Below are 27,258 nucleotides of genomic sequence, written 5' to 3'. Positions count from 1 at the left end.
CGGTGCTCATCGCCAACAAAACCTTTTTGGCAATGTAAACAGCAACCACCCTATTCATCGGTTCACTTAATTGTATTTCTCCATTTTTTATTGAAATGTTATATATATATATAATTAACTTATCTTTTAGATCTTTTTTTTGTTCGGACCCAGGGGTTCTACTGTCCGACATGCATGTTTCGCTCAGAAGTAAGCTGTCTCAAGGACATTCCCCCCCTGACTCTTTTAGCACCAGCCGCAAATCTTTGTGGGGGGTTGGTCCCGAAGAATTATAGCAGAGCTGGCGCTAAAAGAGTCAGGGGGGAATGTCCTTGAGACAGCTCGCTTCTGAGCAAAACATGCATGTCGGACAGTAGAACCTCTGGGTCCGATCGGAAAAAGATCTAAAAGATAAATTAAGTGAACCGATGAACAGGGTGGTTGCTGTTTACATTGCCAAAAATTTTTTGTTGGCGATGAGCACCTGAGGTCACTATATAAAAAGTTAAAGAAAGTAAACGTGAAAGTGAAAGGTGTTAATTTGAAGAATATATATATGTGAAATTTCTGATTGAAGAATTGGTCTATTGGAGTTTGGTTAGGTACCCAAGAACTATATATTGTATACACCTATGGTACCTTATATAAATTTGACAGAAGTAAGTCATTGATCGAGTATATCACTCACAGTTGGAAGCAAGGATATTAGACTAGATGTACCATTGGTCTGACCTACTCTTATGTTCTTAAAGTACATGCAAATGTGTGCATCTGTAACCGGAAAAACCTTAAAAACAAAGCCACGTGGAAATTAAATGAGAAGCACAACTTCGCTTTACTCCCCACTCTTTCGCCGTGCTTGGGGCGTGGAAGCTGCGCCTAGGAAGATCCGTTCCATCCTCAGCACCACACCCGATCACCCTTCTCTTATTAGCAACAAGTGACCTCAGCCCCCACCCCTTCAGATTTCCGTGCTACCGCACGACTTCGGGGCGGGGGTTTGGCCGCAGACCGGCAGGTGGCGCCCGGGTCCTGTGCCCCTACTTTTCCGCTTCTTCTACAAGCACGAGCTCGACGTCCCTAGTAAGAGGCAGCCCTCATACCTCCCTTCGGGCCTGGCCCTAGGTCTTAATGCTGTTCTGTCGTTGATTGTTTTATATTACCACGCTTGGAGTCGCTTTTAGTTTTATCATAATTTTGTCCACAGTTTTTAGCAAGTTGATGAATTCTTGCTTTTGAAATTCGGACACTGCCCATTTGTTGACGTTTCTTTAAAAACGAGAGCTGAGACACATACATGTGATGAGAATGGTCCCGAAGATCTATAGGTCAGTGCGAGCTATGCGTGCACCCCTAGGACAGGCGCTACTACCTATGTTTGTGACATCAGCCAACAACAGAATGAAACATCGCACACTACAATAAATGCAAAAAAAAAAAGCCACAAAAAAGTCCACAAAGTTCCCTAGTTAGGGTCCAAGTGACCTAGAGAAAGGAGGAGTATAGTTCTTTTTGAAACGTTAATTGTATTGCTCCACCACAATTAGAACTTCTGCATCTGCTCTTAAAAAAAAACCCCAAATCAGTACAAAACAACATCCTTTTTAAAGCCCCCTTGATCTCTCCGCCTGAAACTGAATAGGGCATGGATAGAGCTGTAGGGGCAGGGGAACTGTGAGAATGAGAGGGCGGAGGAGGCACGGATTGGGGTAGCGGTTTCCGAGGAGGCGGGAGATGATGTGGCGGAACTACTTTGTCGGACCGGCGGAGGGATTGTGTTGGTGGAGCTTTCGATTTTTCTTTCTCTGTTCGGCTTGCGGAAGCCATGATGGAAGTGGAGGAGTTGGTGTGAGGGAGATGAGTGGCGGGCGGCCTCTCTTACGCCAGCGCCCGCTCTTGCAGGCCTTTAGCGGTTTTTCACCCGGATCTTACGCGGAAAGTGGTATCGGTTGGTGGTGGAGGAAAAGTTGTAACAGCAGCGACGTGGAACTTCTGTGGATATTTTGACAGTTATTATCAAGACATTTTTCTCTTCTGGTGTTACGCTGTGTGAGCCGCGGTTGCTCTTCCCCATCTTTTTCCGGCCCCCTCTTTTGGGGGGCTCAGCGAGTGGACTGGGGGAGCTCTCCTCTCCACTCCTTTCGCCTTAAAGACGGCGGCGGCGGCGGTGGCAGGAGAGGCCGAGGCTTGGGCGGCCGAAGCGAGCTCCTGGAAGAAGAGGCCGTTGGGCTTCTCCGTCTTGCAAGGCCGGGCCTTGGGCTGAGAGACGCAGGCCCCGTGCGCGCCGAGGCCAGGGAGCCGAGCCGCCGCCGCCGCACCGCAGAGGTGCCAGCACCAGTTTCCCAGACATGACTGCCATTATCAAAGAAATGGTTAGCAGAAACAAAAGGAGATACCAAGAGGATGGATTTGATTTAGACTTGACCTGTATCCCTTTACCCATGCAACCCCCTCCCCTCCGATCGATTTATTTCGTTCTGGTTCATGTTTCTAGATTGGGGCAGGATTGTAATAAAAAACTTATATTAGACTTTGCTTTTTGTATTCTATTTTTGCACGATTTGTTTGGCGTTGATTGGCATTTAAGGGTGTGTTCATTTAAATAGAAAGTCTGGGCAGTGTGAGCTGTCAGTGTATAATGGTCTCGTATGCATTTGGTTGTAACACTGGTCCAAGACCATTGTGTTTTAAAATCGACGATTTTGCCATGTAAATTAAAAGTGTGTGTCTTTTGCTAGCTCCTAAAATGAGAGGCCTAATTATGCGAAGTCGGTGAACCTAGGCCATAGATTATGAATATGGATCAAATCAAAATGAAAATTGGTGTTGCATCAGAACCTTGCAGTGATTTCATTTCGTTTCCTTGGTAGCACATAAGTAGATACTTAAAGCTAAATTTGACAATTCAGGAACTTTCAGAAATAGGAAGATGATAATTGCAGAAGGAGTTTTTGTAAGTAATTATTGGAAAGAAGCAGCTAACTAGAACTTGTTTTGTGTGCATCAATTACTACCTTTTTAATTTACTTGATTATTAGTATTTGGGTTTTTGTTTTTTTTCTCCTTGGTATTTGCTGTTAAATACATATTAGTTTGGAATTTTATATTTAAGTATATCAGAATTATGGTTTGCAGTATGCACTTGCTGTGTTTTTTTTTGTGTGGAAAGACTAAAAGTCTAATTTCCAAAGCGCACAGACTTACAAAATTACATAGATTTTTAGTCCTCAAAGTAAAAAAAAAATAAATCTTGCAATACTTTTTTTTTTAATACAAACTTGGTATAGCTTTTTTGTTATTTGTGTAGTGTTGTTTTGCTGACTGGTTTATTTTGGTAATTGTATTGCTGGGTCAGGTTTTGCTACATGAAAGTTAAAATCAAGTTCACTGTTAGTGGTATGCTGTCTTAAAACCTAATGTATGTATAAAATTATGAACTATTAAGAGAAAAATATTTATAGATCCTATGATTTGAAAATGACCATTTAGTTCTCATAATATTGATAAATGTGAATTTCTGTTGAATAATTTAGTTGTGTGAACTGTAAATTCATACTGTAAAAATCAGGTCCGTTAATTCAGTTATATTTTCAATGTAGTGTTAATATAAGCGTGTGCTAAATATGTTATATGAAGTGTTAAATGATATTTTCAGTTACTTTTTGAACAGTTGGGTATTTCACAGGACTTTATAAATAACTTTGCAACATTTCTTTTCTTTGAGGCCCTTTTTAGTGAGGTTGGGTGGGCCTAACTTGGGCTTACCGTGTGCTAAAAGGTCATTTGTGGGATGAGCTGAGGTGTCCTGTGGTAGTTTTGCTCAGCATGTGCTAATACTGTACTGAAAAAAAAATTATTTTCCAGCGTGGGAGGTGTGCCCATGGGCAGAGAGTAAGCGTGCCTACGTTAAATCGGGTAGCACAGGCACATTACCGTGTGCTACCTGATTAGCACAGGAGCCCTTACCGCCTCCTAAATAGGTGGTGTGGTAAGGGCTCCTACAGTAATGGTCACACGCTAATGGGGATATTTACCCCCCCCTGTTTACTAAGATGTGCTAGAGGCTGGTGGTGCACTAATGATGACACAGCCCATTCACTTTGGCTTGTGTTGGTGTTGCTGTGTGGTTAGTAAATGGGGGGGGGGGGGGGGGAGTTAGTGCATGGCCATTACAACAATATGGTGAGGTGGCCATTTTCCTATCATGCTAAAAGTGGCTGTAGTGTGCGGAAAACTCACATGTTGATAACCAGCGCCAGATACTTTTTTTAGTGCGGCTTGGTAAAAGGACCCCTAGGTGTGGGTAGTTTAAAGTTCCAGTTTGGAGGTTTTCTCTTACGTGCTTGTCAGATGAATGCAAAAAAATACTGAAAAAGAGGCTGAACTCTTTAATTTTTTTGTTGTTGTTGCCTTATAATCTGCCTTTGTCACCCACTTTATTTTTAAAACATTTAGTTTAGTGAAATGTTAGTATAAATCTTGCTCTAGTAGATTTTCAAAGAGACAATTTAAGGGCCCTGTTTACAAAGGTGCGCTAGCGTCCATTAGCGTGTGCTTTGTAGGTGCGCACAATATTCCTATGGGTGCCTACACAGCACACGCTAATTTTTAGCATGAGCTAACAAACGCTAGTGTTCCTTTGTAAACAGGGCCCTAATAGAATAAGCATAAATCCTTTGAATGCTATAGTTGTAACTCGTGTTAGTCTTAATTCTGAGGCACTGTGAAGGTGGTAGTATAGTTAGAAATTCACTTTTTTAATTTACATGTTTAGTTGCATTTGTCAGTTATGAATGGTTGAGCTTGAAAAGATTTTAGGTAACATGGTAGATAATGGCAAAAATAATTCATGTTTAAAATTATATTTAGGCATTTTTTTTTTAAATTTAACTGGGTCAGACTAAAGGTTCATCTAGCCCAGTATCCTGTTTCCAACTGTGGCCAAATCCAGGTCACAAGCACCTGGCAGCATTCCAAAAAGTAGCAAGTCTGCTGCTTAACCCCAGGGACATAGAGGCATATTTTCAAAGCACTTAGCCTTCCAAGTTTCACAGGTTTCTATGGGAACTTTGGAAGGCTTTGAAAATATGCCTCTATAGTGACTTTCCCAAAGTCTATCTTAATTGTTTATGGACATTTCCTCCAGGAATTTGTGCATTATTTAAAACGAATACCTTTTAAGACTCTTTTTTTGTTGTTTTTTTTCTTCACAGTTGCATTTTCATATTGTTTTTGTTTGCTTCTTTTATAGTTATTCTTTGAGAATGAAATGAGTTTTATTTCAGATAACTGAACTAGCTAAAAAGATGTCTGATTTTAAATATTTTCTTATATAAATGTAGTAGTGACAGTAGAAATGTTAAATCAGAAATATTTACATTTCAGTAATTGTGATGGTAGTTTTTATTGGTAAGAGCGGGCCATTTAACTATAGTGGTTTTCTTAAAATGTTAAGAGTAAGGTTCACTTTAGCCAAAGAAAAGATTCCTGCCTGCTTTTTGTGTGTGTATATACATACAGTGACCTGCCAACTACATGCAGTCTTGAGGCTACCAAGATCTTAGAGCCAATGACTGGGTGCAACTATGATGAGAATGTATTTTAAATGTGTATTTCCACTAAATAGCATTCTATAATTTGACATCTTGTAACTTGTTTATTTTTGATCTGTTATATCAGTAGATTACTGGTTCCCGTTATATCTGTAGAATACTGGTTTCAATTGAGCCATTTATTTCCAGAGGCTATTAACTTAATGGAAAAGGGGTGGGATTTGATATACTGCCTTTCTATGTTTACAGTCAAATTGGTTTACATATTATATACAGGTACTTATTTTGTACCAGGGGAATTGGAGGCTTGTGACTTGCCCAGAGTCACAAGGAGTTGCAGTGGGAATCAAACCCAATTCCCCTGGTTTTCAGGTCATTGCACTGATCATTAGGTTTATTACTCTACACCTAAGCAGAGGTTTTGGAAGTTCAAGGGGAAAATCACTTTTTGTACTTGTCACATCTTGAAGAAATCATGGCTTATCAAGTGTATGGACAGCAAGGTTGCAGTGTTTGATGTACGGTTGTGAAAAGAATTTAAGTACTGGTTTCCGTCATATTCAAGGTCTTCCAAATAAATGCACCAAGTCTTCATATCTGTAGAGGTTTACAAAATCTCGTTGCCTCACTGTTTAAGTGGTGTGTTTTAAGGTATTGCTTGCTTCTGTTTCGTGTAATTTAGTTGGTTTCTGTGTAGCAAAATTAATTTTTGTGTTATATATAAACTATACAATTTATTCTAATTATAGGAGATCAGTAATTTATTTGCATCTGTTGAAATCGATATTGAAAGTTTACTTAGCAAAATAATTCTGCTTTTATTATGAAATTGGAATGCTGGTCATAATACTAAATTATATTTACTTGCCTTTACAAGTCTAAGCTGAAAACAAATTTAGATACAAGTGCAGTAGATAGTGCCCTGATCTAAAGGGCTTACAATATTTCTCGCAATTTTTATTTTTCATACAGTTTTTAACTTTTTTGTTTAGTTTTGCTTCTGATCTAATAAGCTAGATATATACAAAAAAGCAGTGGAGAGTAAAACTTGCACTAAACCAGAAATAAACTTTACTTTTAACTTTGAAGTAAGCACATTAAGTTCTAACTCTACCTAACTTTTATTTAGCTTTTGGATCCCCAAGATAGGACATATCTGGTCTAGTAGGTACTTGACTAGCAAGTCCCTAAAAATCTGGCATCTCCACAATAATTTCTCCATGGACCTGGGGAAGCACAATCTTGGAAAAGGGCAGTGGTTAAGGATGCCAGCTTAACTTCAGCCGAACAGCTGCCATTTTCCAAGAAGGTGCTGGAAAGCATGCACTTAAGACCAGGTAGGTATTACTGGTTTGTTGTAGAGGTGTCAGATGTTTGGAGTCTTGCTTCTCAAGAACCTGCCTGAGCCAAGGGGTTACCTGGGAAATATGAATTCCTTACTTGGGATCTAATGTTTTTTTGTTTTGTTTTTAAACTTCTTATTGAAATTGATGGATGTTTTAAAAATTTTGTTACCTCTGAAAGTGAAATAAGGTTTCTGCTGTAATTTGGAGAATAAAAACGAAAACATTCTTGCATGACAAGTGATTCTGTATGTAACTGAGTAGCATGCATTTACTTGTTGCACTAAGAGTGTGGTAGTTTATTCTGGTTTAAGCACTGTTCCTTCCACTTCCTCCATGCACCAACATACTTTTTACCTTGGAAGCAGGGCTAGCCCAATCAATAAGGCGATTAGGTGGCACAGTTACAGAAAACATGTTTAACACAGTAGATGATGGCAGATAAAGACCTGATTGGTCCACCCAGTCTGCCCAACAAGATAAACTCATTACATATGGTATGTGATTCTTCATATGTATACCTGCTCTTGATTTGTCCTTGCCATTTTCAGGGCATAGACTGTAAAAGTTTCCCCAACACTGCCCTTGTTCTAAAATTTCTGAATGTAATGTTTGTTCAACATCTCCCCATCCTTCCCTCAAAATGTTCTGTGACTTCCCTAGTCTGCCTCACCCGTTCAGCAGCAGCACAGGCATATTGGTCATCTTGCTGACACAACAGTCATTTGCACTCGGTACAGGTCCTTTGCATACCCAAGTCCTAATGGGTCCTGACTCCTCCAAACTTCGCGTTTCAGAAGGGGCAGAACCTAGTGGGCCTCAAGCATGTGCAGATGCTCAAGGACCTGCACAGAGTTCAACAAGTGTTGGCAACATGCTGACTGGCATTCTAGTGCTGCAACAGAGGGGGCAATGCAACCTAGAGAAGCCGCTGAGCACCTTCGGGTTGAAGATGCAGGATACCACAGAGGGGGAGGAGAAATAGGAAAGTGGGGAGATGCAGGATACAATGGAGGGGGACTAGTAAAGTGGGGAGGTGCTAGATACCACAGAGGGGGAGGGGGACTAGTAAAGTGGGGAGGTGCTGGATACCACAGAGGGGGAGGGGGAATAGGAAAGTGGGGAGGTGCTGGATACCACAGAGAGGGAGGGGGAATAGGAATCCTTGAGCTGCTTTACATGTCTGAAGGTTGGTGCGGTCCTGATTGCAAGTAAACAACTGTGCTGAGATCAGCAGTTTATTTCATTAGGGCCTAAGATTTTTTGTGCTTGAGGTAATCAAGGTTTAAGTGATTTGCACAAGTTTACATAGAGTGTCTATGGGGGAAAGCTGAATTCAAACCCAGGCTTCATTGGTTCACAGCCCACTGCTTTATCTGCTAGTCTTGTTTCCCAATCTTTTTGGAGATGATCTAATGCACAAAGAGATTTTGCATGGCTTTAACCACGTGCCATAGCAGCTACCAAGAACCCCATGAAAATGTATTACAATGAGCTCATTAGTATTATGAGCATTCTGTGTGATGCACAGAAAGGAGCGCCTTTCTTCTGCATGTAAAATTTACCTACAGGTCTGGAGCTGCCAGTAATGTGAGGACGACAGCTCTGCACAAGAATTACAAAAGGCTTCTGCTCCATTCGTGTCTGCAAGGATAACAACCCATCTCAGATCTGCTCAACTTTGACCCCTAACAGTGGCTTTATCTTGCTCAATTTTGATCCCTAACAGTGGCTTTATCTTGCACATTTTTGACAGGCTTAAAACCCCCATATGTTAGTGCCCATCGTTTGCTGCCCAAGGTAACATGCAAAAGTATAAACAGTGGTATTCAGGTGGCTTGGAAAGGTTCCTAGCGCATGTGAAAATACAGACACTTTCTGAGACACTGTTGTGCACGTGTGCTAGGTGCTTTCCTACCGAGCCGCTTGCCGGGTTTGTGCATCTCATTTGCATTTGATTCCCTTTGAGCATGGGTTGCTGTTTGCAGAATGGTAAGTTCAACCTTGGCTGCCCTATTTAAGGGCAGCTTTTGTGTATCGGGTCTCGAGTGCATTGTGTGTGTTACACAGATTGGGGCTTAGCTGTCCTTGCCCTGCAGTGCTGCCTGTTAATTCTTGCACACTGGGCTCATGCTTTTATTTTAGGACGAGAAGAGGTTAAGCATATTCAGAAAGGAGCTCCTTCATGTGGCTTTTTTTTCACACCTGATCACCTTTGAAGGTAAACCCTAACCGTAGGACTTGGCACGCTGCCTGCTGAGCATTGGGGAGGAATAGTTAATGTCCTGTTTAGCATGCATTTGCATGCTGCTTGCGGTCAGAGCTGGCAAGCTTGTTTCGTGTGCTCACTGGCTGTGTTCATGGGGTGGGAGCAAACACAGGTGCTAGTAGCCTCTAGTGCCCGCATTTGCTTATGATCATCTTTCCATAAGTGCTTTGAAAATGAGCCCCATGGTATCAAAATGCTGTGTTTTCTTGCATGACTAAAATTTAGCATGGATGCTAATATTCACATAATAGAGTTTGCAGTGCTTTACTTAATAATTTTATATTTCTTATCCTACTAGACCAGTCCCTTTACCTGCAAATGTGAGCAGAGAAATCACTGCTGTGCATCTTGGAATACCTCAGTATTTCTCTGCCTCTAGCAGATGGTGCAGGTTGCACTGGTGCAACAGGATTATTAGGTAGGCTGGAGTTCACAAGTTGTGGTTCGGTGATAGTCCTTGGCAGGCTCATGAGGATGGGTCTAAGGACTTTTGCTAAGAGGAGTGACTTTGCCCTTTTGAAACAGTGTGCCACCTATAGGCATTCTTCAGTTGCAGGAGTCCTGTGAGGACCCTAGGGCCTTTTGTATTACCCCCTACCCCCGAGTCCTCCAACTTTGAAAAACGTTCTTTTTTCAGTTGAGGTGTACTGACCTGTTAAAAAACAACAACCCCAAAACCCCTTTCTGAGGAGCAGTGCTAGCTGTGATGCACAACTCTTCCCATGGCTGCTCTAGCAGTTCTTGCTGAAGTGAAAGTCTCAGGACAGCAACATACGTTTGTCCTGGCAAGGCCCAATGCCTTCTGGTCACAGGGGTGGACACTGTGGGAGCTGGTGGGTGAGTACCGTGGCCAGCTCCTACTGTCCTATTGTGATGGTAGTGATCACTCATGATGCCATGCAACTCTGAGGAGTCATAGGCACTGCCTGGGAGAGGACTTCTGTGCTGGAGCTTTAGTTGACTTGCTTTTCTGGAGAGACACTTTAAGCAGGAATGGTGGCAACCTTGCAACCTGCTCATATGTTGTTGGAGTGGGGGATTTGTCTCGCTCCAGTTTGTTCACGTCCTTTCTGGGGGCATTAGGAAATCATTTGGGATTACTTATTGGGCCAGCAGACCTTTTTGTTGCTATGGCTTCCATTAACAGTTTTGGGGCCCTCTGTCATGAGGGCCACAGCTACCAAATGATGCTGACGGTTGTGCCTTGTTTGAAGTGGGAAGGAGGCTTGGGGCACTCTGAAGGATGAGAGTTCCCCCCCCCCCCCCCCCCCAATCTGGAGACAGTTCTCTCAAACTGGGCAAACTCTCGCCCAAGCATGTAGAAGGTGACTGTCCTGTCATTAGGCTCTTTAGAAGGGAAGAACTTTCTTTTCTCATAGATCAGATGCTGGAGTCCAGTGCCCAGAAGCTGTGGATATTGCCAAAACGGATGGATTTGCCCCCCCCCCCCCCCCCCCCCCCCGGGTTTAAAAAAAAAAAAAAAAGCATCAGGAGCTGGCCGTGGTACTTGCCTTCCAGCTCTCACAGTTCCATAAGCTGGTTGTCTGCAGATCTCTTCTTTTCTATTTAGAGGTTACTAATGGTTTCACAAAGCCTGACAATTTGTAAAATAGCTGAGAGGGGGATATGATGTCTACAAACTCCTGAGTGGTGTAGAGCGGGTAAAAGTGAATCTATTTTTTTTTTCAAAAGAAATACTAAGACTAGGGGACACGATTATAACAGAGAAATATGTTTAAAACAAGTGGGAGAAAATATTTTTTTCACTTAAGCTCTAGAACTTATTGCTGGAGGATGTGTTAACTGCAGTTAGCATATCTGAGTTTAAAAAGAGGTTTGGACAAGTTCCTGGAGGAAAATTCAACTGCCCTGGGATTGGTAACATGGAATGTTGCTACAATTTGGGTTTCTGCCAGGTACTTGTGACCCAGATTGGCCACTGTTAGAAGCAGGATATTGGGCTAGATGGACTATTGGTCTAACCCATTATGGCTGTTCTTATGCCCTGCGAAAGGCACTATTCATCAGAACCAAAAGCATCAACACTGTAGTGTTTGACAACGAAATGCGGCAACAACCACATCGCTGCTTTGCATATATCCTCTGCATAGATCACTCTCGCTTCTAACCAAGAAGCAGCTTAAGACTTTGTTGATTGTGCCCTGAACCCCTCTGAAACCACTCTGTGAATAGAAGTGTATGCAGATTTGACTGCCATTTTATTTGAAAATATGTTTGTTAAAAGTTTTCTACCAAAGAATACAATTGCAAATTGCACAATGAAAAAGCAAAATCTAGAACGTTACCATCCAACAGAGCATACACATCAATTGCAGCTTATTGTAAGAAACACCCCCCATCCCCCAACACAGAACACTGTGAAAAACAATATGAAGTGAAACAGAATTGCTTAACCCATACAATATTTAAATGTCAGAGTTATTCAGTACAATTGAACAAACTTGTGCAGTAGGAGTGTTCAGAAACGGTGTCCAAATGTTAGTAATTGGCTCTTAAACAGGCAACTATGGTTGTCAACAGACAAGCACTCCATCGTCATAGCTCATGCAGGTAATTCCTCCATCGCACCAAAGTAGGAGTCTCTGGATTAATCCATTGAGCTAAAATGTAGTGCTTGGCAATTAATGATGCTTTACTTAGAAAGAGACATGAAACTCGGGTCCTCTCGAATCAGTTATATTATCCAGTAGACAGATCTCAGGAGTTGCTTACCAATGACATTGTTACAGTGCATATGGCTCAGGTGGGTCCAAATCGCTTTCTAAAAGCGACAAACAGGCATGTAGTCCCAGACATAATGTTTATAGAAGGTATCAGCTGCCACATTTCACACAAGACCCGTCTGTAGGGAATCCCATTTTTTCAAGCTCTGGAGGGGTGAATGTACATTCTCAATAGAAACTTGTAATGGAGCTCTTGCAACTGGATACTCTCCATTAATTGTGGAGCGATATGTAAACTTTGTAAAAAATTGTTGTCATCTTGATAATCTGGGGGAAGGCCGACAGTCGCTCAAAAGCGCATGGTTCAGGATAAGGTATCTTTCAAAGATATCACCAAAACAGGGAAGATAGGGTATCCTGATAGGTTGTAAAAAAGACGGTAGTAGATCAGGTGTCCCTAAATAAAAATCAGACAAAAGATTGCAAATTAGTACTGTCAAGTACTAAGCATGATGTAAATAGGAGCAACAAACACAGTTTGAAATGTCTATATGTGAATGCCAGGAGCCTAAGAAATAAGATGGGAGAGTTAGAATATATTGCACTAAATGAAAAATTAGATATAATAGGCATCTCTGAGACCTGGTGGAAGGAGGCTAACCAGTGGGACACTGTCATACCGGGGTACAAATTATATCGTAGTGATAGGGTGGATCGAATTGGTGGAGGGGTAGCATTGTATATTAACGAGAGCCTTGAATCAAATAGATTGAAAATTCTGCAGGAAACAAAACACTTCTTGGAATCACTATGGATTGAAATTCCATGTGTAAAGGGGAGGAGTGGTTAGGGTGGTGGACTTTGGTCCTAGGGAACTGAGGAACTGAGTTTGATTCCCGGCACAGGCAGCTCCTTGTGACTCTGGGCAAGTCACTTAACCCTCCATTGCCCGCTGCATTGAGCCTGCCATGAGTGGAAAGCGCGGGGTACAAATGTAACTAAAATAAATAAATAATGATAGGAGTGTACTACCGTCCGCCTGGCCAGGATGAACAGACAGATGCAGAAATGTTAAAGGAAATTAGGGATGCAAACAAACTGGGCAACACAATAATAATGGGTGATTTCAATTACCCCGATATTGACTGGGTAAATGTAACATTGGGACACACTAGGGAGGTAAAATTCCTGGATGAAATCAAGGACAGCTTTATGGAGCAGCTGGTACAGGAACCGACAAGAGAAGAAAAAATTCTAGACCTAGTCCTTAGTGGAGCGCATGATCTGGCGCGTGAGGTAATGGTGCTGGGGCCGCTTGATAACAGTGATCATAATATGATTGGATTTGATATTAGCTTTGAAATAAGTATACATAGGAATTCAAATATGTTAGCGTTTAACTTGAAAAAAGGAGACTATGATAAAATGAGAAGAATTGTGAAAAGAAAACTTAGAGGAGCGACTGCAAGGGTCAAAAATGTACATCAGGCGTGGATGCTGTTCAAAACCACCATCCTGGAAGCCCAGGCCAAATATATTCCGCGTATTAAAAAAGGACGGAATTCCAAACGACAGCCGGCGTGGTTAAATAGTGAGGTGAAGGAAGCTATTAGAGCTAAAAGAAAATCCTTTAGAAAATGGAAGAAGGAACCGACTGAAAATAATAAGAAACAGCATAAGGAATGTCAAGTGAAATGCAAAGCGCTGATAAGGAAAGCTAAGAGGGACTTCGAAAAAAAGATTGCGTTGGAGGCAAATATACATAGCAAACATTTTTTTAGGTATATTAAAAGTGGGAAGCTGGCAAAAAAATCAGTTGGACCGCTAATGACCGAGGAGTAAATGGGGCACTTAGGGAAGACAAAGCTGTAGCGGAGAGATTAAATGAATTCTTTGCTTTGGTCTTCACCGAGGAAGTTTGGGTGGGATACTGGTGCCGGAAATGGTATTCGAAGCTGACGAGTCGGAGAAACGTAATGATTTCTCTGTAAACGTGGAGGATTTAATGGGGCAGTTCTACAAACTGAAGAGTAGCAAATCTCCTGGACCGGATGGTATTCATCCCAGAGTACTGATAGAACTGAAAAATGAGCTTGCGGAGCTATTAGAAATATGTAATTTATCCTTAAAATCAAGAGTACCGGAAGATTGGAGGGTGGCCTACGTAATGCCGATTTAAAAAAAAAGGTTCCAGAGGAGATCCGGGAAATTATAGACCAGTGAGTCTGACGTTGGTGCCGGGCAAAATGGTAGAGACTATTATTAAGAACAAAATTACAGAGCATATTCAAAAGCATGGATTAATGAGACAATGTCAACATGGATTTAGTGAAGTACATAAGTAATGCTACACTGGGAAAAGACCAAAGGTCCATCGAGCCCAGCATCCTGTCCACGACAGTGGCCAATCCAGGCCAAGGGCACCTGGCAAGCTTCCCAAACGTACAAACATTCTATACATGTTATTCTTGGAATTGTGGATTTTTCCCAAATCCATTTAGTAGCGGTTTATGGACTTGTCCTTTAGGAAACCGTCTTACCCCTTTTTAAACTCTGCCAAGCTAACTGCCTTCACCACGTTCTCCAGCAACAAATTCCAGAGTTTAATTACGCTTTGGGTGAAGAAATACTTTCTCCGATTTGTTTTAAATTTACTACACCGTAGTTTCATCGCATGCCCCCTAGTCCTAGTATTTTTGGAAAGCGTGAACAAACGCTTCACATCCACCTGTTCCACTCCACTCATTATTTTATATACCTCTATCATGTCTCCCCTCAGCCGTCTCTTCTCCAAGCTGAAAAGCCCTAGCCTCCTTAATCTTTCTTCATAGGGAAGTCGTCTCATCCCCGCTATCATTTTAGTCGCCCTTCACTGCACAGACCCCTGGGAAACCCCACTATCAACCTTTCAACCCTACTCTCCAGTTTCTATCTTTTAACCAGTTTTTAATTCACAATAGGACATTACCTCCTATCCCATGACTTTCTAACTTCCTCTGGAGTCTTTCTTGAGGAGGAGTGGTTAGGGTGGTGGACTTTGGTCCTGGGGAACTGAGGAACTGAGTTCGATTCCCACCTCAGGCAGCTCCTTGTGACTCTGGGCAAGTCACTTAACCCTCCATTGCCTCATATAAGTCGCATTGAGCCTGCCATGAGTGGGAAAGCGCGGGGTACAAATGTAACAAAAAAAAAAAAATCCAGATACACAATATCGACCGGCTCAACTTTATCCACATGTTTATTCACCCCTTCAAAAAGATGTAGGAGATTGGTGAGGCAAGATTTCCCTTCACTAAATCCATGTTGACTTTGTCTCATTAATCCATGCTTATGTATATGTTCTGTAATTTTGTTCTTTATAATAGTCTCTACCATTTTGCCTGGCACCAACTTCAGGCTCACAAGCCTATAATTTCCCAGATCACCTCTGGAACACTTTTTTTAAAATTGGCGTTACATTGGGAAATCTTGCCTCACCAATCTACTACATTCCTTTGAATGGGTGAACAAACATATAGGTAAAGGTGAGCCGGTTGATATTGTGTATCTGGATTTTCAGAAGGCGTTTGACAAAGTACCTCATGAAAGACTCCAGAGGAAATTGGAGAGTCATGGGATAGGAGGTAGTGTTCTATTATGGATTAAAAACTGGTTAAAAGATAGAAAACGGAGAGTAGGGTTAAATGGACAGTATTCTCAATGGAGAAGGGTAGTTAGTGGGGTTCCCCAGGGCTCTGTGCTGGGACCGCTGCTTTCTAACATATTTATAAGTGACCTAGAGATGGGAGTAACTAGTGAGGTAATTAAATTTGCTGATGACACAAAGTTATTCAAAGTCGTTAAATCGCAGGAGGACCTTATGAGACTGGGCGTCTAAATGGCAGATGACGTTTAATGTGAGCAAGTGCAAAGTGATGCATGTGGGAAAGAGGAACCCGAATTATAGCTACGTCATGCAAGGTTCCACGTTAGGAGTCACGGACCAGGAAAGGGATCTAGGTGTCGTCGTTGATGATATGTTGAAACCTTCTGCTCAGTGTGCTACTGTGGCTAAGAAAGCAAATAGAATGTTAGGTATTATTAGGAAAGGAATGGAAAACAAATATGAGGATGTTATATTGCCTTTGTATCGCTCCATGGTGCGACCGCACCTCGAATATTGTGTTCAATTCTGGTCGCCGCATCTCAAAAAAGATATAGTGGAATTAGAAAAGGTGCAGAGAAGGGCGACAAAAATGATAAAGGGGATGAGACGACTTCCCTATGAGGAAAGGCTAAAGCGGCTAGGACTCTTCAGCTTGGAGAAAAGGCGGCTGAGGGGAGATATGATAGAGGTCTATAAAATAATGAGTGGAGTTGAACGGGTAGATGTGAAGCGTCTGTTCATGCTTTCCAAAAATACTAGGACTAGGGGGCATGCGATGAAGCTACAACGTAGTAAATTTAAAACGAATCTGAGAAACTTTTTCTTCACTCAACGTGTAATTAAACTCTGGAATTCGTTGCCAGAGAATGCGGTAAAGGCGGTTAGCTTAACGGAGTTTAAAAAGGTTTGGACGGCTTCCTAAAGGAAAAGTCCATAGACCGTTATTAAATGGATTTGGGGAAAATCCACTATTTCTGGGATAAGCAGTATAAAATGTTTTGTACATTTTTGGGATCTTGCTGGGTATTTGTGACCTGGATTGGCCACTGTTGGAAACAGGATGCTGGGCTCGATGGACCTTTGGTCTTTCCCAGTATGGCAGTACTTATGTACTTATGTAATCTGTGATCCAAAGATCAATCACCTGGTATAATGGATGAAGACCAAGATTTCACTAAGGCTCTATAATGATGTTGCACAAGTCCCTGTGTCACTGCTGGAATAGACCGTGCTTTATCAAAATCTGATTCTGTAAATGCTGTTGGAAACGATTTTAGCAAGGTGGCTGCATAATGACGAAGTTGCATATATGGGTACCAGGAACAGATCAGAAGATTATAAGCCTGTTGAAGTTCAGCAGAGGAAAGGAAGACAGGACCAGCTTCACCATCTTCATCAACGATGTGTTGTATCCGCGTTAATGCCTTGCTGTGATGGGCATGGTACCATTTTAGGAAGCATTATGGTCGTCCAGTTGACCGTTTGCTTTACTTATCTATTTTTTGGTAATCCAGACTTTCTCCGCTGGCAGTTGACCGCATGCTTTACAAATTGACTGCTGTTTTAATGATCGATTTGGCCACATGCTGCCATTTTGTAGGCTTCCAAACAGCACATCATTAGAACATAATAACCACGGACTTCTAAGTAGACCTATAAGTGAGCTGTGCAGTCCCTCTAGTGCCAATCTGTTCTCAGTCCAACATATGGTGGATGTGATAAGCCTGTGCAGTCCCGCTTTAGATGTAGTGTATGACATGGGGAGGAGGTGCTTTACTTGGGGTTTGGTGTTTTTAGCTTGATGTGGGGGGGGGGGGGGGGGATACCTTTTTGGTGTGAGTTATGTTGGCGTTTCCCTCTGTGTGGCTAACCTTGTGCTGCTGGAAGGAGGCAAGGGCCTGCAGGGGTCTCCATATCCTTGGGAGTGTCAAATCTAAGTGGCTGGGTCCCTCTTCCCTACTCCCACCCTGATTTTGTGTTGGAGCCTCAACTGACCCTCTCTGCCTTTGGACAGATGGGCAGTTTTGAGAGATTGTGAGGTCTGCCCTGATTTAAACACAAAACAACAAAAACAAAGATACTCCAGTAGCAGTGTGAGACTTTGCAGCATCTGCTCCTTGCAGCTGCCCTTACTACTACTACTACTTAGCATTTCGGGTCTGGCTCTTACAACAGTGATTACTTGTCCCTCTAGGGTTTCCGCTGAAGGGGTCCTGTCTGTATGTGGAGGTAAGAGTACTGTACGGCTGAGGCGTGATGAGCACCGAATGGTTGAAATGCTGTTTGGCCTAATCTGGCAGAGGGCTGGATTCCACAGGGTTCTGTAGGTTTTGTTCCAACCACAATAGGGTTGATTCGGCATTGAAGCCTGTGCCAGGTCCAACTTCGGAGCCTTCTGCCCATGGGGATTTATCGGAGGCAAGCAGTAATGGTGGTACCATAATGGTGGCAGTCCCTGCAGTGGCAGGAATCGCTTCATTCCTTGTCATCAAGCAGATGAATCCATTACGAGTGGGTTGTGTCCATCAACCAGCAGGGGAGATAGCACTGAAAAACCATAGTGCCTCATGGCCAGCTAGCTCCATCTGCCTCTTCAGTATTCTCTATCTCCCCAGCAGGGTGGACGCAGCTTGTTCAAGCTCCTTCAGAAATCTGCCTGGGGTGGCTCCTGTGCTGTTGCCAGTTGTAGCAGGGGTGTTGTGGCTGATGGTGCCCACTTTAAAGGCACATAGGTACGCCCTTTCACTGCCTTACCCGGCCCCCGATGTGGATGTAGACACATAGGCAAGCCCTGTCCCTGTCTTTGCCCACGCTGTGGATGCAGGCACATAGGTTCGCCCTTTCACTGCCTTTCCCACGCTACTGATCCTCCGGAGTGGAAAAAGTTGCCTCTTGAGCTGTTGCCTCTAACTTTCCTCACAGCAGATCGCAGCTCTGTCGACTCGATCCGGAGAGGTAAGAACATTTTGAAGCTCCTCCGGGGTGGGCTCGCAGTCGGGGCGATTTTGGCGCGAATCCGCCATTTTGAATTTCCCGCCGTTTTTGGCGATGGCTGCGGAGGTTGTAAAGCGCTGTTCCCGTTGTGGCAAGCGCAGATCAGCAGCAGGGCTCTGTAAATCGTGCTCTTCTGATGTCAGAGCCGGCCCGAGCATGGCGAGCGAGGTTTCTTCCCGCTCTGTGGAGCTGGCAGCAGACGCCATTTTGGAACAGCATGGCGCGACCCCCGCTGAGGCGGAGGGGTGTGAGCTGGAGGGGAGCCTCGAATGGAGGCTAATATGAGAGCCATTTCCCCCGGACTGGAACCGGGAGGCCAGGGTGAGCCATTCTCCCCTGATTTTGTTTTACTGCTGCATAAAGCATTTATGTTAAAAAGAGCTCTCCCGCAGGGGTCTCAATCGGCCCAGCTGCCTGTGTCCCCTCCAGTAGAGCCCGGCCTTGAATTACCGTCGGGTGCGTTTTCCCCTGTCGTGCAGGACAAGCGCAGAAGGGTGGATTCCCCTTCAGAGAGTGGCGCACCTCCGTTCCCCCCCCCCCCCCCCCCCCCCCCCGTGGTCGGGATGTGAGGGGTCTGTCAGGCCCTCGTGGTCTGGAGAGCCAGAGGAAGGTGCAGGATTGCCACTGGATCCAGATGATCTTTCTGTGGTGAGGATTTTCCACCGCGTTGAGCTGCCAGCGCTGATTGCTAATGCACTGCAGGCCCTCTCAATTGAAGATCCTGCGAGTGCTGAGCTCTCCTCTGCTAACCTGAGGATGACAAGTACTAAGAAGCCTGCTCGAGCCTTTCCTTTGCATGACTCCATCCAAGAGCTTATCACGGCTCAATGGACTGACCCCGAGGGGCCTTTGATAGTTGCCAGGGCTATGGGGCAATTATACCCTCTAAGTGAAGAGAATTTGGCGCGCCTAGCTGTGCCTAAAGTGGATGCCCTAGTCACAGCTGTGACAAAGAGAACTACCCTCCCAGTTGAAGGAGGAGTTGCCCTGAAGGACATGCAGGACCGATGCCTTGAATCAGCTATAAAGCGGTCCTTTGAGATTTCAGGCCTATCCTTACGGGCGTCTGCATGCAGCTGTTATGCTGCCCGAGCCTGCCTTGCTTGGTTACAACAGGCAGTGGAACAGCCCGGAGATGGAGCGGAGCCCCTTGCGGAGATGGCACCGCGGATGGAGTCGGCCTTGTCTTTCTTGGCTGATGCCCTTTATGATCTGGTCAGAGCTTCGGCTAAACAGATGGCTGTGGCAGCGGCGGTTCGCCGCCTGTTGTGGCTATGGCATTGGGCGGTTGACATGGCCTCTAAGCAAAGGTTGGTGAAGTTGCCCTTTCGAGGCCTTCTATTTGGTGAGGAGTTGGAGGTCATTGTTAAAGGCGTGGGGGATGCTAAACCCCGGCGCTTACCCGAGGACAGGCCGTGGCCTTCCTCCAAGGGTCAGGCGTTTCCCTCCTCTTACAGACCTTGCTTCAGAGAAGCTCGAAGGTACAGCCCGGGGCGTTCTGCTGGGTTCACTTCTCGTGCCCATTTTCAGCAGAGGAACTCTTTTCGCTCGGACAAGCGTTCTGCAGCAGCTGGCTCAAGGCCTGGAGTTCAAGGGCGACCCTCTCAATGATGGTGCGCTGGCCCTCTCCTCGCTTCCTGTTATAGGAGGATGACTTTCCCTCTTTCACGAGGAGTGGGCCAAGATTTCCTCAGAGATGGCTACAGAATAGAATTCAATGCCCCGATAAGAGACGTGTTTGTGGAGTCCCGATGTGGTTCTGCTGCCAACCGGGCGGCGGTAGAGGAGACCTTGCAAGGCTCGATTCACCTAGGGACGGTGTGCCCGGTGCCTCTTGCCGAGCTCGGCTCTGGCCGTTACTCCATTTACTTCGTGGTGCCGCGAAAAGGAGGGTCTTTTCGGCCCATCCTAGACTTAAAAGAAGTCAACAAGTCTCTGAGAATGCGGCATTTTCACATGGAATCTCTGTGCTCCGTCATTGCGGCGGTACAGCCAGGAGAATTTCTCACGTCTCCGGACTTGAAAGAAGCTTACTTGCACATACCGATTTAGCCCCCATACCAGAGGTTTCTGTGTTTTGCGGTGATGGGAAAACATTTCCAGTTTCGGGCCTCGCCTTTTGGCCTCGCCACAGCTCCCCGAACCTTTTCGAAGGTAATGGTGGTAGTAGCTGCTTTTCTCAGGCGAGAGGTTATCCGGGTTCACTCGTACCTAGACGACTGGCTCATCAGAGTGGACTCTGCAGAAGAGAGTCATCATGTTACAGCCAGAGTGGCATCTCTGGGCTGGGTCGTCAATATAGCCAAAAGTCACCTGACCCCCCTCGCAATCTATAGAATATTTGGGAGTCAGGTTCGACACAGCCTTGGGGATGGTCTTCCTACCCAAGCGAAGGCGGTGCAAGCTTCAGAACCAGGTCCATCTGCTCATGAGGATGACTCGCCCGCGAGCTTGGGACATTGTCCAGCTGTTGGAGTCGATGACGGCCACCTTAGAAGTGGTGTCATGGGCGAGAGCGCACCTGAGACCTCTGCAGTGTTCCCTGATTCATCAATGGTCTCCAATATCTCAGGATTACCAATGCAGACTCACGTGGCTCCCTGCGGCCCGACTCAGTATGGAGTGGTGGCTCTCAGACAGCATGCTGCGGCGAGGAATGCCGCTAGTGCTCCCCGATTGGTGGTAACAGATGCCAGCCTGAAGGGCTGGGGTGCACATTGCCGGGGAAGGCATGCCCAGGGTCTGTGGACACCCAAGGAGTCAGTGTGGTCCATCAATCGCTTGGAATTGAAAGCGATTTTCTAGGCGCTTCTGGCCTTTCAATTGACCCTGGAAGGATTGGCTGTCAGAGTTCTGTCAGACAACACGACATCAGTGGCCTACATAAATCGACAAGGTGGTACTCGGTGTCAAGCACTGGCCGCAGATGCCACTCAAATATGCCACTGGGCCGAGCTACATCTGCAGTTTCTGTCAGCAGCTCACATTTCAGGTCAGAGCAACGTGCAAGCCGATTATCTAAGCAGGAATCAAATCGACTCAGTGGAGTGGGAACTTGCAGACGAAGTATTCCCTCAGATCTGTGCCAAATGGGGGACGCCCGTAGCGGATCTTATGGCCTCAAGTGCAAATGCCAAAGTCCTGTGCTTGTACAGCAGACGGAGAGAGCCTCGCTCGGTGGGGTTGGATGCCCTGGCTCAAACCTGGTCTCAGGGCCTCCTGTATGTGTTCCCTCCGTGGCCCTTGATAGGGTGAGTTCTCCTGCGGATTCGGCTACATCAAGGAGAGGTGGTTCTTATTGCCCTGGGTTGGCCCAGGAGGCTGTGGTATGCGGACCTCCGGCGGATGCTGGTGGAGGCTCCCTGGCCGTTACCTCTGGTACCGAATCTGTTGTCACAGGGACGCCTGCCGCTTTGGTCTTACGGCATTGCTATTAAGAGGGTGCAATTGAGAGACAAGGGCTATTCCAGTAAAGTCATTTCCACTCTCCTACAGGCCTGCAAGCGTTCCACTTCCGTGACTTATGCTAGGATTTGGCGCCAATTTGAGGCTTGGTGTGCTTCTAAAGCGATCACACCCATGCGGTCTTCTGTCTCGCCGATACTTGACTTTTTGCAGGATGATTTACAGAAAGGCTTGGCCTATAATTCCCTGCGTGTTCAAGTGGCAGTCTTAGCATGTTTTCGAGGGAAGGTCGCTGACCTCTCTCTGGCTGCTTGCCCGGATGTGGCACGGTTTCTCAGAGGGGTGCTTCGGCTCCGTCCTCCCGTGTGGGCTCCCTGTCCGGCCTGTAACCTGGGGTTAGTTTTAAAGGCACTTCAGTGTTCACCCTTCGAGCTGCTTAGGCAAGCTTTGGAGAAGGATGTGACCTTAAAAACGGTCTTTTTGGTGGCCATTACAACGGCAAGACGGGTATCTGAGCTCCAGGCGCTGTCCTGTCGAGACCCATTTCTGCAATTCTCAAGAGTCCAGAGTTATGGTACGTATGATGCCTTCCTTCATACCTAAGGTGATTTCAGCGTTTCACCTAAACCAGCCTATTTTCCTGCCTTTTCTAAAGAGGAATTTCCGGAATCATTTGGGCAGTTGCACCTTCTGGATGTGCGAAAGGCCCTGTTTCAAAATCTGCGCATGTCAAATGCCTTCAGGATCTCTGACCATCTTTTTGTTCTATTGTCAGGTCTGCGCAGAGGGTCTCCAGCATCTAAGGCCATTATAGCCCGTTGGCTTAAAGAAGCTATTTTTTCAGCATTTTTGCTGTCTGGTCGGCCTCCGACTGAAGCCTTTAAGGCACATTCCACAAGAACGATTTCCTCTTCCTGGGCTGAAACTGGAGCACTCTCTCTTCAAGAGATATGCAGTGCAGCGACATGGGCTTCTAAGCTCTCTTTTGCCCAACACTACAGGCTGGATGTGGCTGCCAGGAGAGACGCGCATTTTGGAGCACAAGTGCTGGCACGTGGTTTGGCTTGTTCCCACCCTATCTAGGGATTGCTTTGATACATCCCACTCGTAATGGATTCATCTGTTTGATGAAAAGGAAGGGAAAATTAGGTTCTTTCCTTGGTAATTTTCTTTCCTTTAGTCATAGCAGATGAATCCATGAGCCCTCCCTCAGTGGTTCATTATGTGATTGATGTTTATTTTATGTTCAGTTTTTTCCTATAGATATGTTCCCTCATTGGGAGAAGTTGGAAAACAGTCTTCAGGATTTCTGTTCTGTTACAGGAGGTTGAATTCGTCCCTCCTTTGAATTGTTGCTCCTGTTCTGGGGCGTTCATTCGCTGTGAGGAAAGTTTATGTTGTTATGCTTTGCGGTGTAACTCTGCTTTGGAAACTTCAAATACTGAAGAGGCAGCTGGAGCTAGCTGGCCATGAGGCGCTATGATTTTTCAGTGCTCTCTATCTCCCCCTGCTGGTTGATGGACACAACCCACTCGTAATGGATTCATCTGCTATGACTAAAGGAAAGAAAATTACCAAGGTAAGAACCTAATTTTCCCATTTTGCCTGTACCTTCTGAGTTCTAAGCAATTCAGCAGCTCCTGTGCTTGGATCTGGTTTTGATTTTGGTCTCAGGTCAAGAGGCTAGTCAGTTGCAGGAGTCTTCCGGGGTGGATTTCCTCCTCTAGATCTTATCCTTGCTATTTTCAAGACCTTATATTATTGCGCATGTCAGGGGGCACAACTGAATTGGGGGGGGGGGGGGGGGGGGGGGAGTCTCAGGGGATTCTCTCATCTCCTCTGCAGAGGTTAGATTGGGATAGAGAGGAGCTGCTGGATGCTGATTTCTTGCTCTGAGGAAGACCGAGATTGGGCTCCAGAGGATTCTAGGGAACTAGCTATTGTGGGGGACCACAATGCATGAATGGAGGAGTTGCCTCCAAGGGAAGACTCCTCGGTTGTGTGCTTCTGCAGGGATGAGTTGCAAGTGCTTATTGCACACGTGTCGCCCATGCTGCGTTTTGAAGAGGAGCCTAAGGAAACCCCTCAGACCATTGACCCCTTGTTGAAAGGTATTAAGAAGTCTTCCAGGTCTTTTCCCATGCACCAAGACATCTGAGGTATGGCTCAGACCCTATTGAATGCTCCGGATGCCCTATTTAGGGTCACCAGGTCCATGGTGCATTTGTATGCTATCCCTGATCAGGATATGTACACCTTTTGCCCTCCTATGGTGGATACGGTGGCTTCTGCGATGATTAAAAAAAATAGAGGTCCTGTAGATGGCGGTACAGCTCTGAAGGAATCTCAGGACTGCAGAGTTTTGATTTCTTTGCTCTGGCAGTTCAAGCGGCTGTCTGTGGCGGTTTGGTGGCCAGGGCTTATTTTGGATAGAACTTCAGATGATCGGGGCCCTGGTGGACCAAGAGTTGGCGAATATACAAATGGGGTTTTCTTTTTCTGTTAGATGCTCTCTATGACCTGCCTTGAACTTCTGCTAAGTCAGTGACGCTCAGTGTAGCAGCCGGGAGATCCTTGTGGCTTCAGGGCTGGTCAGCTGATGTGGCTTCCAAGGCTATACTCAGTAAGTTTGTTTTATGGGCTGCTATTATTTGGAGAGGACCTGGACAAGTTGGTTGAGAGTCTGGGTGAAATGAAGGTTCTAAATCTTCCAGAGGATAAGCCGAAGGTGATGGGTCGAGGCTTTTCAGTAAGAGGTCAGTTCTGGGAGGTGTACTGATATAGGCCTGGTAGAGGGACAAGTCGGTGAAATAGGTTTTTTTTTTGGAGAAACCAGTCCTTTTGTTGTAGTTGGTTTCTCTGTGGCAGGCCCCATTTGTGCACAATGAAGGTGTTCTGGTCCAGCATCTAGTGCCAGTGGGAGCAAGATTGAAGGAGTTTTATTGGGGGTGGACCTGAATTACTTCACATCAGTGGGCTCTTGACTTGGCTCGTGATGGATATGCCCTGGATTTTGCCAGGCCACTGTTGGATGCCTTTCTGGTGTTCCTGTGTCAGGCTTGCTGGAAATCGAGAGCCATCATAGAGACCCTACAAAGGCTAGTCACCCCAAAAGCGGTCATTTCATTTCTGAACAAGGAAATAGGCAAGGGGTGCTACTCTGTTTATTTTGTGGTGCCAAAGAAGGAAGGCTTTTATTGTCCCACCTTGGATTTGAAGGGAGTGAATCGCTTCTAGGCAGGATGTTTCTTCCAGAGGCCAGGGTCAAGTGTGCTGCTTATTGCATTCTCAGTTCCATAGGCTCAGGAGTACATTCAGGTGTTGGAATTCATGGCGGTGAGTTTGGACATGGTACAGTGGGCCAGGGTCCATATGAGAGCATTGCAGAATGATGTGGTCTCCTCTGTCTCACTCTCTGAAAATTTTGTTTTCTGCTTGGTGGGGGGGGAGGAGGGTGAAGCTCAGCTTGCAGTGGTGGCTGTATCCTCCCCAGCCAACCATTGTGATGACTGACACCAACCTCTTAGGCTGGGGGGGGGGGGGGGGTGCATTGTCTGGGACAGATGGAGCAGGGCCAGTGGTCCTCTGAGGAGGCATATTGGTCAGTCAACAGTTTGGAGACTGGAGTGATCTGCCTAGCACTTCAGGCTTTTCGTGGCTTCTCCATGGGAAGGCAGTACAGATTTTATCAGACAGTGCAATGGTGGTAGCTTACGTGAATTATCAGGGTGACACCAAGAGCCTCCTGTTAGCAGAGGAAGCAGCTTTTCTCATGGAGTGGGCGGAGCATCATCTAGAAGATCTGTCTGCGGATCATGTGGTGGGCATGGAAAATGGGCAGGCTGATTACTTCAGCAGACGCCTGTTAGATCCAGGGGAATGGAGCCTAGGGGACGGAGTTTCAGTCTCATCTGAAGAAATTTGGGAGTTCCAATCATGGACTTGATAGTGACTTCTTGCAATACCAAGGTGCCTCATTTTTTCAGTTGGTGCAGGGATGCTCATTTAGAGGGACTGGATGCCCTAGTACAGCATTGACTGATGTTGGAGCTCCTGTATGTGTTTCTTCCATGGCCCCTGGTGGGCATAATTCTTCAAAGAATTGAGACAGTCCAGTTCTGGTCATGCATGAATAGCCTTCCAGGCCACAATATGGATAATTGGTGTGTTTATTAGTGGACGGCTCACTTCTGCTACTGATTGCAGAGGATCTTCTCTCACAGGGACCGGTGTGGATATACAACCCATCTCCATTTTGTTTTACAGCATGGTTCTTGAGAGGGTGCACTTATGGAAGAAAGGATATTCTGATCAGGTGATTGTGACCCTTTTGAGTTCTAGAAGTGGGCTACTTCTGTTGTTTATGTTCAGGTGTGGCGTATATTCGAGGACTGGTGTGGTGACCATCATATTTTTCCACCAAGAGTTTTTTTTTTTGCTGCAGATCTTGGAGTTTTTGCAGGAGGAGTCTAGACAAGGGCCTTGTCTTGTCATTTCTTTGGACGAAGGTTGTGACTCTGGCTTGCTTCCATGCTTTGGTTTAAAGGAAAGCATTTGGCTTCCCATCCAGATGTAGCTAAGTTTCTTCAGGGAGCGTGTCTCGTTCATCCTTCTGTACGTCCTTTTGGCTCTCCCTTTGGATCACAACCTTGTATTGTCGGTCTTGGTTTCCATTACCATTTGAACCTCTTGAGGTTTGTACTCTCAAGGATCTTACGTTGAAGATGGTTTTTCTGGTAGCGATATTTACCACTTGTCAAATTTCAGAACTACAGTCATTGTCATGGGAGCCTTTTCTCTCATTTTCCAAGGAATGAGTGGGCCTGCTCTTTTCTACCCAAAGTGGCCTCCGCTGTTCATGTCCAATCAGTGAGCCTTTTTGCCAGTCTTGGGGGATAGGGGAGGCATGGCAGAACAGTAACAGTTGTGAAAGTTGGACGTTCACAGAATCTTGAGTATATACTTAAAGAAGACCCAAGATTTTTGACTCTGACCATTTTTGTTCTTGTGGGTCATCACAGGAAAGGCGAGGCAGCTTCTAAGGCCACCATTTGTTCAGTGGATAAAGGAGGCAGTGGTGACTGCTTATCTAGTGAAAGGGAAACCAATTCCAGCTTTCCTTAATGCTCATTTCATTAGGGTTACCACCATATGGCTCCAGAAAAAGGAGGACGGATTGAGCCAGCCGGGTTTTACTTCCATTGCTTTCAATGGAAAGCAATGGAAGTAAAACCTGGCTGGTTCAATCCGTCCTCCTTTTTCTGGAGCCATATGGTAACCCTACATTTCATAGCGTCCCACAGATCAGTCCAAAAACTTGTGGGTTATGTCCCTCTGCCAGCAGGTGGAGATACAGAGAATGTTAGAGGTTTACTGTATGTGGTCA

At 45.3% G+C, this 27,258-nt stretch overlaps 1 protein-coding gene across 1 annotated transcript in view; it reads left to right on the top strand.

The window, feature by feature from the left end:
• Positions 1-2,131: 2,131 nt before the first annotated feature.
• Positions 2,132-27,258, top strand: part of PTEN (phosphatase and tensin homolog) — a 308,757-nt gene continuing 283,630 nt past the window's right edge. The window contains exon 1 of the mRNA XM_030203074.1: positions 2,132-2,406. Within this exon, the coding sequence (XP_030058934.1) occupies positions 2,328-2,406 (79 nt within the window). The 5' untranslated portion in view covers positions 2,132-2,327. The remainder of the gene's footprint in view (positions 2,407-27,258) is intronic.

The sequence above is a fragment of the Microcaecilia unicolor genome, chromosome 5 (genome assembly GCF_901765095.1).
Source record: "Microcaecilia unicolor chromosome 5, aMicUni1.1, whole genome shotgun sequence".
NCBI classification, from domain to species: Eukaryota; Metazoa; Chordata; class Amphibia; order Gymnophiona; family Siphonopidae; genus Microcaecilia; species Microcaecilia unicolor.
The sequence above is the reverse complement of the archived record's forward strand: the minus strand, read 5'-3'. Positions and strand labels throughout refer to the sequence as shown.